The sequence below is a fragment of the Ruditapes philippinarum genome, unplaced genomic scaffold (assembly GCF_026571515.1).
Source record: "Ruditapes philippinarum isolate M1 unplaced genomic scaffold, ASM2657151v2 ctg1202_1_1_1_1, whole genome shotgun sequence".
NCBI classification, from domain to species: Eukaryota; Metazoa; Mollusca; class Bivalvia; order Venerida; family Veneridae; genus Ruditapes; species Ruditapes philippinarum.
Genome location: NW_026857598.1, coordinates 115,093 through 132,252, shown reverse-complemented (window position 1 = coordinate 132,252; position 17,160 = coordinate 115,093). Strand labels below are relative to the sequence as shown.

Here is a 17,160-nt window from a genome sequence, read left to right as displayed (position 1 = left end):
GAAAAGTACTTTAAAGTACGTGTACAACATCAGATATACTGAAGTTATACAGTCCTATTTTTGTTCCTTATACTATTGTTTTACTAAATGTTATAGACAACTTGTTTATGATTATGAATATTAATTTTACTACATGTGTGTATTCTATTTATAACGGGCAGTAAGTGTACAACTCATTGCATGTTCAGAGATTAAATTAAAAAAAATCCTCAGAAAAAAGTTTGGTAAAGAAAGTAAAGGAAACCATAATTTATTTGTAATATATTGCTGCATGCATAAATAGATAATACGTCAATATGCAGAGTTAGTCCCTATGAATATCCTACGATAGGAAATTCGTTGCGAAAAAAAGTCTTGAATATCAATAGTCTGTAAACGGAGAGTCGGATGCTTTCTGTTGGAAATCGATACATGTTCCCATACAAGTAATAACTCTACTCTTAATGCCGCTTTGTTGGTGTTGACATTGTGTTGTTGAAAAAATGAGGAATATGGAGACGCTTTGAAACAAAGGAGATTATTTCTAATTAAAATTTCACAAAATAATGGCGGATGCAGAAAATGACGTAACAGAAACGCCCTCTTCTGTGCATCAAGAGGAAACGCTTGCAGACGATGAGGACACTTATGAAGCAGACGACATTTCGGTGGTGGAAAACATCGCGGAAACCGATGACATTGCTTCTTCTACGCAGCAAAATGAAGACAGTTTCAAAATCGTTGCTGCCATTGATTTTGGTACAACTTTTAGCGGGTATGCTTACTCTTTCGCAGACGAGTGTGATAAAATTTACACAAATAAAAACTGGGGACAAACGCAAGGGTTTCTTCTGCATAAAACTCCAACATGCCTTCTTTTGAGGCCCGACGCGGAATTTGAGGCATTCGGCTTTGAGGCTGTGTCGAAGTATAATGATCTAACGGAGGAAGAGGCGGATGAATACTTTTATTTTGACCGATTCAAGATGAAACTATTCGATAACAAGGTACGAAAATAACGACAACTCTGTTATTTTTTTTACTTTATATGGTATGTTTACTTGTAGAATAGTAAAACAAAGAAAAACGGGTATTGTCATGGATGGGTATTGACTATTTAGCTATACCATCACTTACTAAGCAGCTCAAAAGATGGCACTCGATTAATAATGCATATCCCTCATTCACTGTGCCAATTTCTATGCCATTTACCAATTATTTTCCCGCTTCCGACTTGTAACGGAAAGGACCGAGAAGTTTCGACTATTTTAAATAAAAGAAAACCAAAGATCCACATAAATGCTCTTTTCTTCTTTCAGTCTTACAGAGTCGTAGTTTCGATCGATTATTCAATATTTGCAATGCATTTTGCCACTTTGTATAAATATAAACGGTAATCTTATTCAATAATATTTCTTTGTCTTACATGGCAATTTTTTTTATTTAATTCAATATTCAACTTTAGAATCAATCTTTACATAACACCAGCCCCATTTAGCTCCAGGATCCGTGGTTCGATTAGAACTGTACTCACAATAGAGCATGAGTAATCGTGGTTTGTAAAAAAATATACATGTAAATACAAAATGTATAAATCAATAGAAAAACATCCTGTTTTAGAGGACGATCAGATACTTACAAAACTTTAAAAAAAAATCATAAAGAAGTTAGAAATTGAACTGTTTTCCTGTATCACACGACACTGAATCATCGGAAATTAATTGATAAAAATGATAAAAGAAATTTTTAATGGTTATTCAATGGCTAAATTTAAATACGTTTCTCTAAAGAAAAAAAATCACACGGGAATTTCGGTTTTCGAATAAATGACAATAAAGTATTGTTATGAATGAAAAATAAATGGACAGCGATTGATGTGTTTATGGTATGATGCAGTATCAATATACTATAGGCGTAATTATCTCAAGTGTCTCTAATCTAAGTCAAGTACCACTTTATTTGTCTGTGCATGTCACGTGATTAGCACGTGTGTTTGTTCTTTTATGGTGTCAACGTTCAATGGTCAGTTTTGTCTAATTATTACTATTATACTTAATGTTATTGAAAATATGAATTAGGCTTGACCGGAACAGAATGAAATTTTATTTAAACTCGTCATACTTTGAAGACTTGGTTAAGGTGGGGCATATTTTGAGGATATTTCCTTGATCTTATAGTAATCTGTAAAATCCTAAAACAAAAAAATATACTAGTTATTTGAAGAAAGTACATTTTATTTTTAAAGGACAATAAAAAAATTGTCCGTGAAAGAAATATTGCTTCGAGTCTGCATCAAGTTTTCTGAATTTTTGAATGTTATTCACTTAGGTCTCGAATTCAAACACCCAGTCCTTGCTACTGTATCAGTAAATTGATGATCTATAAAACAGTAATTACGTGTAGTGTTTGCATATTTTATACGTTATGGGCAATTTCTCAGTTAAGTATCAGTTTAAATTAAATTAAACAAACCTGCTTGCTGATGATATTTCCAATTGAAAAGGGATTCAACACAGAGTTTTGATTTATTTTTAACCAGATTTCGTTTAAACGTAGTACTACGTAGGTGATAGTCGTCCTTCTTGATACGTTGGGCGTTATGGATCTTTATTGAAACGAACACTTTTTGAGGCGATAACTGTCCTATCTGCAGTTAAATGATATGCCATTAGTTACCTCCCCTTAAGTTCAATTGATAATTTTTAAAATGGTGAGTTTGACTCAGCAGACATGATTTTCTTAATTCCAGATCTCTTTATGTTACAGCACACGAATTGGTGTTAACTTCACAAATTATAAATTATATAAACACTAATGATGAATATGACCTTAAATTTGTAGCATTCATAATCTAATTTTTAATGTTTGATTTACAGGACCTACATACTGATATTCTGCTAGAAGACGCAAAAGGCAAACAACAACCAGCAGTAGATGTCTTTGCAAAATCACTCTATTATATGAAAGAACATCTACTTAGGTAACTATGTAGTACATTGATTGTATCCTACACGTTAATCATCTTAAAGTTTAGCCATTGCCGCGGTATCGTATTCTTGAAAGGACTTTGGATTCCTACATACATGTATGTGGATTCTACTGAAGGTCGGTGGTTCTGCTCACTCACCCGCCTGCGTTTGTAAAACGCGTTCGTGTTCAGAAAGCTCACTAACGTCTTTAGAACGCTCACGTGTTTAGCAAGCTCACTCACGTCTGTAGAACGCTTACGTGTTTGGAAAGCTCATTCACGTCTGTAGAACGCTCACGTGTTTAGAAAGCTCACTCACGTCTGTAGAACGCTCACGTGTTTAGAAAGCTCACTCACGTCTGGTAAAGGCTCGCTACTAGAACGTTCACATATATAGAACGCTCACGTCTGTAGAACGCTCTTGTAAAAGAATACGATTAAAGTAGTATGTGAGCTTTTTAATCACCAGTAGTCTTTGTAGTGTCAAATTAATTGACAAATATGCATTTCTACATTGCACACTATTTTCACGTATTTTTCAGAGCTATGAAAACTAATCTTGGGCTCGATCCTGACCCTCTGTCCGTTCGATGGGTGCTAACAGTGCCAGCTATCTGGGATGAAAATTCAAAACAATTCATGAGGGAAGCAGCTCATAGGGTAATTCCAGTTAGCCGTAGACAATGAACGACAACTCTTAAATCTTATTTTTAATTTAGTCACCCGGTTATCTTTCGTGTCAGCAACTGTTTGTGTTTTAAAGCACTCTTCATTAGATTAAATTATTATGTATTTAAGCTTAAGTATATAGAAAGAGAAAGATTGTTCGAGAAAAAAACGCATTTTATCCCTTCGTTACATATTTTATTGCAATTTCAAAAAACAGGATACACAAAACATGTATCTGATTCAAGATTATAACGAATGGTCGTGACTACCATTGACTAATACATAAATACATCTTATAATTATTGTTAATTTATGATAAATTTATGTTCAAAGAATTTTAATGCGCTTACTTTTATAATCACATTGTCCAAGTGCCTTTTATATCAATTTTATTCCTATAAATATATATCAAAACTTTTTCTTACAAGGGTGGATTGATAGATACTCTCTACAGCAACCAGTTAGTTATCGCCCTTGAACCGGAAGCTGCGTCACTTTATTGCCGAACACTTCCGGTTAGCACATTCATGTCAACTGCCGACGATGCTACAAAACCGTGTTTCGAGTCTGGCACAAAATACCTCGTCGTTGATGCCGGAGGTCAGTGCTCTTTGAGAAAAACACCCAGAGTATCTTACACATGTATATAATACAATGTACTATACCACTGACCGCAAACAAAAAATATTCAATACCATTGACTGTTCTTAGTACAGCTAATAAATGCACGTAATTTTCATGAAATTTTGATCTCGAACATCAAGTCTAATGGTCACTTGTCTCTCACCGCTGATTTAAAAAATCATGTGGGATTAGTAGTCGGTCACCTATGATGGAATTAGTAATTACAAGTTAATTATCTAGGAAAGCCAATTTGATGGACCAACAGCCAAGATATGGCCAAACTGTGTGTTACTATCGACTAACAAACTTTCTAAGAAGGGCCTATTCAAATGCCGTGCATACTTACGGGAAAATATTTTTCTTACTTAGTCCTTATATAAATTTACATATTATTTGATATAGGAGGGGCGCGCTGCCATGTTGTAAAGAGAGCAAAGGAAATATAGACATATATTTTGAACATCAATTGTAGCTGAACATTTGTCTTTAAAACATGTAGAGAATAACAGTGACATTTTAAATTTTTTATCACTTTAAATGCTAACAATGAAAATGCCTTGCATAATTAATGTTATCGGTCAACTAGCACGTCCATGCACACTCTGACCAGAACATATGACTACCACATTTTAGTAGTTTGATACTCATAGCTCTGTAACTAATACTGATTTGCTCAAAATTCAAAAGGACAAGTCCATTAGTTAAAGGGTTAGAATTCAATTCTATGTGATGTCTTGAATAAAAAAAGAACTTATTTATTTTCGTATAGGTGGAACTATAGATATCGTTGCACATAAGGTTAGAAAAGATGGCCGCATTAAAGAATTGTTTCGAGCAACAGGTGGCGCATGGGGAGGTACCATGATCGACAATCAATTCCTGAATCTTCTAAACAAGATATTCGGTGACGACTTCATGCAAGCATTCCAGAATGAATTTCCAAAAGACTTTGTTGAACTACTTCAAGACTTTGAAATCAAGAAAAGAGGCGAATGTGAAAGCATTAGGGTTTCTTTACCGTATAACTTTTGTAACTACAGACATTTAGGTCGATCTGTGCAAGAATGCATTAAACAGTTTGCCGCGCAAGCGGAAGCGGAAATAAAATTCTCGTCTGGTAAACTTGTGATGTCAGCAGCTGTGGTGAACGAGCTGTTTCAAGATGCACTGGTACAAATAAACGACCATTTACAATCATTAATGAAGAAAACAAGATTGAAAGACGTCAGATATATATTTCTAGTCGGCGGATTTGCCGAGTCAAGTAGACTACAAAGAGCCATCAAGGACGAGTTTAGTAGCGAAACCGTAAGTGTCCTTATACCGGAAGAAGCTAGTTTAGCCGTTGTAAGGGGAGCCGTGGCCTTTGGTAGGGATCCAAGCTCAATATGCCAAAGAATATGTAGGTTCACGTATGGTGTCGGTTCTTATCTGCCCTTTGAAGAGGGCGTTCACAGACCAGATTTGAAAGTAGAATCTGATGGAATGACTTTATGTAAAAATATTTTACAAATTTGGGCGGAAACTGGAGAGGTCATAGGGCATAACGAGATTTGGAAGGAAACGTACACACCTATTATAACAAACCAAAAAGGTATTATATTTGAGTTCTACAAGTCATCCAAAAGAAAAGTAAAATACACTGACGAGGAAGGCGTCTCCAAATGCGGATGCTTGGTTGTTGAGATGCCGGATATGACAGGAGACAAGTCTCGTTCCGTTGACCTTGAGGTCATATTTGGGGGGACTGAAATCCGAGTCGTTGGCTACGACCATACAAGTAATACAACAAGAGAAACATACATTGATTTCCTAGCTTCATGAAATAATGCGCCTGACTGATTGAGACCCAATCGTACAGAGATGTCTTTTTATCTTGTTCATTTTCAGTGGAAATATATACCCTGATCAGATATACCTTTATCCATTCAGAATGTGCTGACTTAATGTGTGTTTCCATTTGTAATGCTTAATTAATACGCTATGCCGTGTAGCTTTTTGGATGTTTGGATGTTGCAAAATTTAAGAATGCAAAATCTACCGCTAACATTTTTTGCTCAAGATGACTTAGGAAAAGGTTTTAAATAGTTCAAATTTTGAATACAGTCAAACTTGTCTTGAGCAAGTCCGAGAAACCATGAACAGAAAAAAATCTTGATGAATTTTAGACGGTTTACTGAGATTCTTTACATATGTGTTTACTGCATAAAATGGATTATTGTAAATTTACCAATCCAGAGCAAGTTTTTAACAGTTTCATTGCCAATGGTACTATAGCTTTGTCCAGAATATATCCGTGATTTCAATGATAGACGCAATAAGTATATTGTTGTCGGTCTCTAAGTTGCATTTATGTGAATGTTATAATGATATATATTTACTGTTGTTTTATTTGTTTGTTTGTTGTTGTTGTTGTTGTTGTTGTATGACCTATACCTCTGTATGAACACTTGTGATTTTCTTTACGATAGATGTTTTCTATACTTTATGTTAAATGTTTTCTGTTTTATTTTCGTTTCAATGTGTCCATGTTTTGAAATGAAATAAGATATGTATGCGTATAAAATGCAATGTTCATGTTTATTTCTTAACATATAATAAAGGTGTGGAAAATATAATCCGTTTGTCTTTTAATGCTTCTATATTTCAGTATACAAAAATGGTATTGCTATCTCGAACGAGTTACTAAAATGCATTCTTCCTTTTAAAGCTTGTTTAATAAAATGGAATCGATATTTCAAACAAGTTATTAAAAGTCATTATTCTTTAATGCTCCTTATTAAAATGGTATCGCTGTTTTGAACATGTTATTAATATTAATTATTCATTTAATACTTCTGTATCAAAATGGTTTCGCTATATAGAACATGTTATCAAAATACATTTATTCTTATAGTGCTCCTTTATTAAAATGGTATCGCTATCTCGAACAAGTTATTAACTGGCATTATTCTTTTAATGCTTTTTAATAAAAATGGTATCACTATCACGAACAAGTTATTAACAGGCATTATCTGTGTGTTTGGTTATTTTTACCCTCGCCACCGGAAAGAGACCATATGGGCGAGCATTTGCATTATTCTTTTAATGCTTCTTAAGCTTTGTAGCTTTCTTCCCAATCCCAAAATGTTCTTTGTAAATATTGTTCACTTGTTAAATGCTTTGTTGAGTAGATATGTATAAACCATTGCTTCTTTAATAAAATGGTATCGCTATTTCGAAGTTATGAAAAGTCATTATTCTTTTAATGCCCCTTTATTAAAATGGTATAGCAATCTCAAACATGTTATTAATATTCATTATTCATTTAATACTTCATTATTAAAATGGTACCGCTGTCTCGAACAAGTTATTATAAAAGACATCATTCTTTTAATACTTCTTTATTAAAATAGCATCGCATTCTCAAACATGTTATTTATATTTATTATTCATTTAATGCTTCATAATTAAAATGGTATCGATATCTCGAACATGGTATTAAAATGAACTATTCTTTTAATGCTTTTAATGCTGTACATTAAAATCGTATCGCTATCTCGCGCATGTTTTAAAAGGCTTTATTCTTTTAATGATTCTTTATTAAAATGGTGCAATGACCTCTTACATGTTATAAACAGGTGTGATTATTCGTCTTAAGCACATAATCGTGTATAGTTTCAAAAACTTAGCTTGTTTAAGCAAGAGGAGTTATTGTATAATTTCAGGATATTTGACTTGCACATATTTAAGAAAATGATAGGATTTGTTTCACTTTTTCACCTTATGTATAGAGCGTACATGAAATCTACACTTTTTATGGATGAAAATGAAAAAAAGTCACGGATTAGCAAGTTTAAGAGTATAAATTTACTTACTTTCATGTTCTTTGCTTATGGATAGACTTATGGAGTTTTCGATATAACTTGCTTGAAGCAGCGTTGGAGAACAAGAGATGTTATCTGAAGGTAGACAAATGTTGGGTTTTAATAGCTAATCTACCAGCACGCAAAAAAATTACCGTCAAAGCTTCACGGTGAACTACCGATTACTCAACCCAAGTTTTAACTTTAAAATTAAGATAGTAGCCCTAGAATAGCTCGGAAAATCAAAAATATTCTTATTCCAGAGTAAATCTCTTGACATGGAACAATATATTTGAACCAAAGATGCACATAAGAATAATGTTACACTAACGACGACGTAATTCTGGTAATATGTCATGTATTCGTTAGATAACTGCTGCTAAATTGATCCGATTTTTTTTTATTTTAACAGCAGTAAAAACAGTCACTTAAATGGTAATTGTTCATCTTTAAAAGGAGCGAATGTGATGACAAATTAAACTATGATTATCAATGTTGTTTAATTATATTATATTATATTTTGGATAAAAGACTACATGGTCCTTTTTAACTTTTAAAAAAATTAAACATATATGCTCAAAGTGTTCAATTAGTGACGTTCATATTGTGAGTAGAGTTCAATGAGATATTCATATTGTCAAAAGTGTTTAACGAGTAATGTTCATAACTTCATATTGTCGGTATAGTGTTTAATGAGTAGCTTTCAAATTGTTAGTAGTGTCCAGTGAGTAATGTTCATATTAACAGTAGTCAATCTCATTAAAATCCCATTAAAATCAGATCAGCGTTTTCGCTCCTACCTAGCAAAAGGTAGTGGAGCGTCAGTTAGGATATGATTTTAACGACGTTGGTGAGTAGTGTTGAGTGATTAATATTCATACTTTAAATGAGTAATGTTTAAAATTATTTTAAAATCTTTTCGCGTGCATACGCAGAAATATATCAAATGTAGATCAGATCAATGGCGATTAATTCAAGGTGTCGGAAAGTCTTAAGCGGGTAAAAATAGAAAAGTTTTGGAGTGGCTATATTTTTTCCATAAAATATATATTTGTAGTAAAGTAGTATTCCTTTTAAGAAAAAAATAACAGAAAAAACTGTGGTCCAAAAGCCAAAATTTATATTCTTAAAAGATTGACTACTTAAGACACTTAAACGGAAATTGAGAAAGAGTATACTCAGATTTAAGTTAAAATCCGACTTTTGTTCGATCGTCAGTCCAATTTGAGTTGAAAGCTTTTCATTCTTGTTTCTTTTTTTCTGCACAATTAGAAATAAGAATAAGTTTTTGTTGTGTTTTTTTTAAAGAAAAGAAAAAAGGATGATCTGGAATTTTGCATACTAGAAATCTATTTGTTGATTCAGACCAACATCAAATAGTCTAGTACAAAAATCTGGAAAAGATATTTCCGTCCAAAAAGAAAGAAAGGGCAAAACCTCAAGTGGAGTCTATAATTTTCAAAATCTGGTTAAAGCTTTATAAATAGTAAAGCTATAAAAAAGTAACTTAGGTGTAACAGGCATTAATATGCTTAGAGTCGCTAACTTGCATATTATAGTGATTATGAACCGTTATCTGTAAAATATACGCAAAAAATATATATTTAAAACAGCTTTTTATACATATAAATGGTTAATCAAATCGTTCTACTTCGATCCTGGAGGACACGCACACCGCGCGCGCGTTCTTTTTAGAAATAAAGAGAAGGAATATATTTAGTGGTGTTATACACATCAATAAAAAGTACGGTACGACACGGGGTTTAAATAAGAAAAAAGTCAAGGGAAGTTACTTTAGAGCGAATGAAAGTTGCGTTAATCCCTTAATTTGTAAGTACACTGTTACAGTATATTTCTTGTTTTATGAAACTATCTTTGCACTAAAAGTTATGGACATTTTTTATATTTTAATATTTCTCTATAGTTTGCAAATAAGTTAGTATGCTGTCTTCTTTTGGAAGTTGAAAATTCATCCAAGTGAAGATTTTTCGTAAAATATGCAGAGATCATAAATTTGAATGATTCATTCACTTAGTGGCACCAGTGTCCGTAAATAATTATAGGATGTATCAAATAATACCCGTGTAACAGAAACTGACAGAAACATTGTCAACATTACTTTTCAGGAACATCCGTATAGATACATGTTATCATCAGATCATGGGTTCATTTTATGATTGGAAGTGGCTAGCCCCGGCCTTACGGCTAGCCAAAAGTTCTAGCCGTATGTGAGTCACGTACGACTAGCAAGTACTCACTGTATTGGCTAGCTGTACGGCATTTTCAAAATTATGGAAGTCGAAAATGCATATGTTATTTTATAACAGAGGGAGTATTTTAACCAAGAAATAGCAATTGTCTTTGTATGGTTACTTTTTAGAGATTAATTGTTTGTTGGCTACAGTAAAAATAAAGTATGAATATCGATCTTTGTCATCTCAATAGTGTTTGGTCGCAGTTAAATAACACAAATTAAATAATTTTGATAATAGTCCTTTTTTGTTTCATTAAGTTTAATTTTCAACACCTTTAAAATAAAACAAAAAAACGAAAATTATTGTTGTTGGGCTCTGATTATTGCGTCAATTACAGACGCTATAGAAGTTTGTCCATCATTAAGGAAAGTTTGCATGTTCCTTGAAACGCATTTTAGAATTCTATTGTCAGTCCCTTGGTAGGCTTTAACAGGGTCTTTCAAATATTCTATTTGAAAGACCCTGGCTTTAATTAAGGCTAATTAATTGATTGTGCTTTTATGTTCGATATTTATCTACTGTATTTGAAAATTATACAATTCTTTTTGCTTTTCACCGTTTTTTTTCAATGTTCTTTTTATTTATCCCACTCCGATCATTATTTATTCGATCCATGTGCTTAATTAACAAAAATTCATCTTTCATACAAATAAAACAACAAATCATAATCATGAGGCACAAAATAACATTATGATTATGCATGTTCGACTTCCATATAATTTTGAAAAATGCCATACGGCTAGACAATACAGTGAGTCCTGGCTAGTCGTAGGTGAGTCAGCTAAAACTTTTGGCTAGCCGTACGGGCCCGTACGGCTAGCCACTTCCTTTCTGATTTACTGTTAAAAGACTCTGGTGCCTGTTTGCAGAATGTTAGTCACTTAGTGGTTTACTAAAATGCTAGGAATCGCCATTTAACCAGGTATTCGAAAAGTATTTTTTAGTGAAACAGACTTCTTCCAGAGCTTACATGTACGTTTTTTCATTTAAGAGAAATATTCCATACATTGTAGGAGCATACACATATGAGTCCCTTTTTGAGGGTTTTTGTTGTCTACTTTGTTATCAGGCCTAAAATAAAATTTAATTTCTTTCCCCTTCTCTACCTACCCATCAAATTTGCCCCTACCCAAAATATTTTTTCAGGATCTGAGGGGATGAAAGTATTTTTTCTTTCAGAGTACAATAGGTACAATCTAATATGATATTTTAGACAGCTGTCATAGTTAAACTGTTGCATATGTCAGTTGTGAATATGGTATTGCATGTACATATACTATTGCACTTAATAAATTAATTTTAATAGTTCATTATACATATATGCAGATTATTTATCATTATGCACATTATATGTCATGTAAAAAAATAAATTTTCCTACCTACCTTCCCAACCCTAATTTTAGTGGGTCGGGAAGGGGAAACAAACATATTTTTATTTTCGGCCTCATGTGGTATTAACTCCTACATTCTGATTTGCTTAAGGCAGGCAAAGTACTAGTATGGGTAGAAATGATTGAATCCTGTTAATTGTGTTTGTCAGTGTCCGGGGACGTCACGGTGTCTATCTCATCTGCTGCATCTAGTAAAACAAGAACCTTCTTCCATACATGTGAACTCTCCCACTTTAAGCAGGAGACTCCCACTTTCTGCAGCCATATTTTCAAAGATTTTTCTTAAAATAAGGTGCATTTTCACAAATTAAAGAAATTTACCTATTTTTGACATCAGATTTTACTTCTTTGTTTATGCAAATTCTAAAATCTCCCTCTTTTTGAAGAAAAATCTCCCACTTTATCATAGAAAAAAGTTCACATGTATGCTCTTCTTGTAATAGAAGGTGTAATAATTGTAATTACCATAGCTGCTAGCTTAATTTCTTTGGCATGAACATTTTACAGATTGTTATTTATAATATTTAATGATTTCAAACCATTAGAAAAAGGTATTGTCAAAAAAAAAAATATCTTAATGTCTCCTTTACAAGTCTAATGTTCAGTTCAGTTACCTGGACAATCCTGGGTGAAATTATTGTTGCGGTCACACCCGGCAGCACTACGGTAGTACCCAACTTACCACCCAAGATGGACTCCGGATCATCCAGGCAGAGCCCAGGTGAAGCTACGGGTCATGCCGGTGCTTCCCTGGTCGTTTCCTGATGACGGCGGAAGAGCCCCGGTTGACCCAGGCAGAGCCAAGGACGATCCAAGCAGAGCCCTGGTAGAACCCTTGTGGATTGAAAATGCGCGAAAATGATAACATTGATTCATAATTTTTTTTTAATATATAATATCTATTGTTCCAGAATAATAATCCATGATGATTTTCTGAAAAATCCTTATGCCAGACTGGATAGAAGGAAAATGGGAAGGGTTTTAATACAAACAAGTGCAATCATCAAAAGAACTACCCGGCTGTTTATTCCATGCTCAATGATACACTAATTTAGCCATTTAAGAGCCCATCACAGAAATTAGGAAAAGGTTTATTTCCCTATTTTTGTGTCAGCTCTGGTATTGGTAACCCTAACTGTTTTATTATCGTATTTTAAATGTGATCTGTACACAAAGTTGTATTTATTTTGTATACATTTCCTATACAAATGTATAACAAACTGTTTAGCATATCATTCCATTTGAACAAAACCATTCTTCAGGGTTTTTTTTTGTATGGAGAATTTCAAAATATATACAGGCTGAACATCAAACAAGTGCTGAGCAGATGGCAAGGACATGCCAGCTGAATTTGGTCTGCATTGGTTGCATGGTTAAAATCTATGCCAAGTTGCCAGCAGACTAAAGGTTGAGAAACATAAACAGCAAGAGCGCAACTTCCATCAGCTATTTAATTTTATTTTATGCAAGTTTATTGAATGCATGTTTGCTCAGCATTTCTTGCAGAATCATTTGAGATATTGATTTAATCAAATATGCTGGTCTTTTCCTACATGTATATTTTGGTAACATCAAATAATGTAGTTTGTAGTGACAGAATTAATGCACATCTGATCAGATGATATTTAAAGCATTAACCATTGTTTTTGGATATTGCTTTGTTGTATGATGATAATTTCATTCACTAGGGGGCTTTCTGACATCCCACTAGGGGGGCTTGCCTATCTCATTCATTGAATACATGAATAACAGAGATGATAATCAAACTTTCTGCTACCCATGCATGTTTCTTGTTATGTAATAATTAGTGATTATATATTGCTGTATGGGGGTTCTTCATATTAATGGAAAATTACATTTCTCTTATATTTATAAATATTTCAGTATCTCATAGTTACTGTTGTTGAACTTACATATCATACATCATACATTGTAAGATCAAAATTTGAAATTTTTTTAGTAAAATATAATTTAATAAAAAGAATAAGGAAAGTGAAACACACGAAACAAAGTGGGTGAAGTTTCTATAATTTTATTAAAGACCTACATTTCGGCTATTCAATAGCCTTCGTCAGGATGAAATTTAATTTATTGATCAGTGAATGGCACATGCCAGTCTTTGAAAATAATTTGAGAATAAGCTGCAGGACATAGTACTAAATGTATAACTAGAATGAGAAACCATCTGAATTTTTTTTTTGTGACATATTTGAGAAAAAGTTCCTGTGTCTGTTACATTTGTAACATTTGTAACTCGGTAACTTAGTTTGATACTGGAGCCTGTCTCGGCTTGAAATAATATGAAGATGGGGCATGGGTGGTGGTGGGGGCGAGGGTCTTAGAATGTTAACCTGGAGTATACACTTATGTCCTAAACATTTTTCGTTTGACATAAAACCAGTATTTAAACTTATTATTAGATTATTCAGCACAGTAAACTATACTAATCAACAGTTTGTATGACTCGCATATATCAGAGAATGCGAATATTCATTAATTATTGATATTCAAGGCCAAAGGGTAACATAGAAATAAGCTGTTGTGACCTTTAACCTTTGAAAAGAACATGCTCATCAAAAATAAATTCATCCAGATAAAGGTTAATATGAATATGAATAATATTTATTATTGATAATATCTAGTAATTTGCCTTTGCCACCGAGTATAGAGCGAGACCAGAATTATAGCAGCATATTGGTGTACTCTGTCCAGGCTATATACTGTTGGCTGACCAACTTTAAATTTTTCAGCTTGATATCCCTAAAATTGTTAATGGACTGTTCCAAAAATAGGAGCAGGACAAGTTCTTTAGGAACATGAAAGGGGTTAATAATTCAATTAAAAATATAGATATGATAATTATTTCACAGCATGGCACAGAAGAGAAATACAGACCGTGTAACCTTATCTGATAGAGAGACTCTCTGTAGTTCAGCAGGGCTATTTTTCACAGGTTGAGGAATCAGCCCTGCCCTTAATTTTTGGGGAAAATCATAGTATATTTGCAAAAGGGGAAGAAAAATCTTGATGTAATTTCAATTTTTGGGGAAAACTGCATGACTTTAAAGAATTTTTCTCTGAGGTAGCAGCCCTTTAACGGCCCCTTGCTATAGAAGGAAAACAGTGCTGATCAGTTACTACTTTAAAGCAGCAGTAATGTTTTTTTTCTCCAAAGTAACAAGTAACAGTAGATTTAACCATTTTATAGCAAAGCTTCACAGCAACAACCAATGTCAATGTCTTCTCAAAGCACTTTTAAAATCATACTTTAATAAACAGAGCAACCGGTGCCGGGCAAAAGAGTGTTGATCTATTACTATGATAAAAAAGTAGAGAAATATTAATTGTGCATGATATACAAAAATTATCAAAGTCGGTTTCACAACTGTTATTATGGTGTATTTTATATAGAAAGAATGTGCGCATGTACACGTGGAATGCATCAAATTCTTGGTGTCTCTCAAGAAGTGTTGCCTATTTTTTTCAATGGTGTGTTAATACTGGTAATATGATGGTTAATAAGTGATTTTTCTGGAGTGTGGGAAAGTTGCGCAAAGTACTTGGAAATTTCTGGGGAGGAACATCTGTTTGAAGATTTTCAGCAAGCTTGAAAACACAACAGGAATTACCTCTTTCTCTCTATCACCTGATACTGATGCTAAAGTTGTGAGCCATGCCTGTAAATTCGTGTTATGTCATAGCTTTGTTTATTTTAAACAGAGCAATGAATGCCAAGCATTATTGAACAGCATTTTACTTGTTTGAAGAAAAAAAAAGAAGAGAAAATACCTGTCTCTTGTTAGTTACAATTTTTCTAACTTGTATGCAATATTGTTTCTGCATTGTAGCCTTAATTTTGCGGGGGATTTATTGATTTTGAGGGCTTCAGCAGGTGTTAGTGCACGAAAAAAGGGGCAATTCCACATTTCTTGCCTAAAAGTATCCATCTTCATAGGTAATTTTACGTATGTTATTGGTATTTCATATAAAGGAATTATTGCTTGTGCTGTGCTTTCCACGTGCTATTGCGATGTAATTTGACTGGGGCTGTCATTACATTAAGCTGTTGCACCTTGAGTGACACACATACATTAAAAAACCTGCAACAATGGCATATGGTCGTTAATGCATGTTTTCTTCTCTGTAAATGTATATCTGTGTGCGCAGTTATTATGCAACTTGAAAAATAGTGATTAATTTCTTTAAGACATAAAATCTTTGGAACAAAATAATTTCAGCAAAAATGTATGATTTTACAGTAAATATGATATTTTTTACAAGAGAATGAGGAGCGTGTGTGTGTGTGTGGGGGGGGGGGGCAGCTACAATCATCTTGTGAACAGGTTCTGTTATATAACAGGTATATTGTGCAGCATTCTGCACTTTCTTCCTAGTTCCAAAAAAACACAACAAACTCTGCCCACCTCAACAGGCTTTCAGAGTGTTACTATTGAATTTTATTAACCAGGTTTTCAATTTTGAAAATCCTGGTTATTAGATTGGGGTATGGCGGGCGGATGGGCGGATGGGCGGCTGGGCGGATGGGCGGATGGGCGGGCGTCAAACGAAATTGTGTCCGCTCTGTAACTCTTCAACCCTTTGAAGAATTTTGATGAAACTTCAGACAAATGTTTACCACATCAAGATGACGTGCAGAACGCATGTTCCGCATGGCTGGCTCCAAGGTCAAGGTCACAGTGACATTAACATTGAAAATCCTGTCCGCTCTGTAACTCTTCAACCCTTTGAAGAATTTTGATGAAACTTCAGACAAATGTTTACCACATCAAGATGACGTGCAGAACGCATGTTTCCGCATGGCTGGCTCCAAGGTCAAGGTCACAGTGACATTAACATTGAAAATCCTGTTTACATGATTTTAACTTCGGGCGTCAAACGAAATTGTGTCCGCTCTGTAACTCTTCAACCCTTTGAAGAATTTTGATGAAACTTCAGACAAATGTTTACCACATCAAGATGACGTGCAGAACGCATGTTCCGCATGGCTGGCTCCAAGGTCAAGGTCACAGTGACATTAACATTGAAAATCCTGTCCGCTCTGTAACTCTTCAACCCTTTGAAGAATTTTGATGAAACTTCAGACAAATGTTTACCACATCAAGATGACGTGCAGAACGCTTGTTCCGCATGGCTGGCTCCAAGGTCAAGGTCACAGTGACATTAACATTGAAAATCCTGTTTACATGATTTAACTTCGGGCGTCAAACGAAATTGTGTCCGCTCTGTAACTCTTCAACCCTTTGAAGAATTTTGATGAAACTTCAGACAAATGTTTACCACATCAAGATGACGTGCAGAACGCATGTTCCGCATGGCTGGCTCCAAGGTCAAGGTCACAGTGACATTAACATTGAAAATCCTGTCCGCTCTGTAACTCTTCAACCCTTTGAAGAATTTTGATGAAACTT

General features: G+C 34.0%; 1 protein-coding gene across 1 annotated transcript; it reads left to right on the top strand.

The window, feature by feature from the left end:
- The first annotated feature begins 317 nt into the window (after window positions 1-317).
- On the top strand, window positions 318-6,858 carry LOC132750270 (heat shock 70 kDa protein 12A-like). Its single transcript, XM_060740214.1, has 5 exons — window positions 318-986; window positions 2,856-2,959; window positions 3,490-3,607; window positions 4,045-4,216; window positions 5,010-6,858. The coding sequence occupies exons 1-5, from the start codon at window positions 546-548 to the stop codon at window positions 6,062-6,064; spliced, it is 1,890 nt and encodes a 629-aa protein (XP_060596197.1). The 5' UTR covers window positions 318-545; the 3' UTR covers window positions 6,065-6,858.
- Window positions 6,859-17,160: the final 10,302 nt, after the last annotated feature.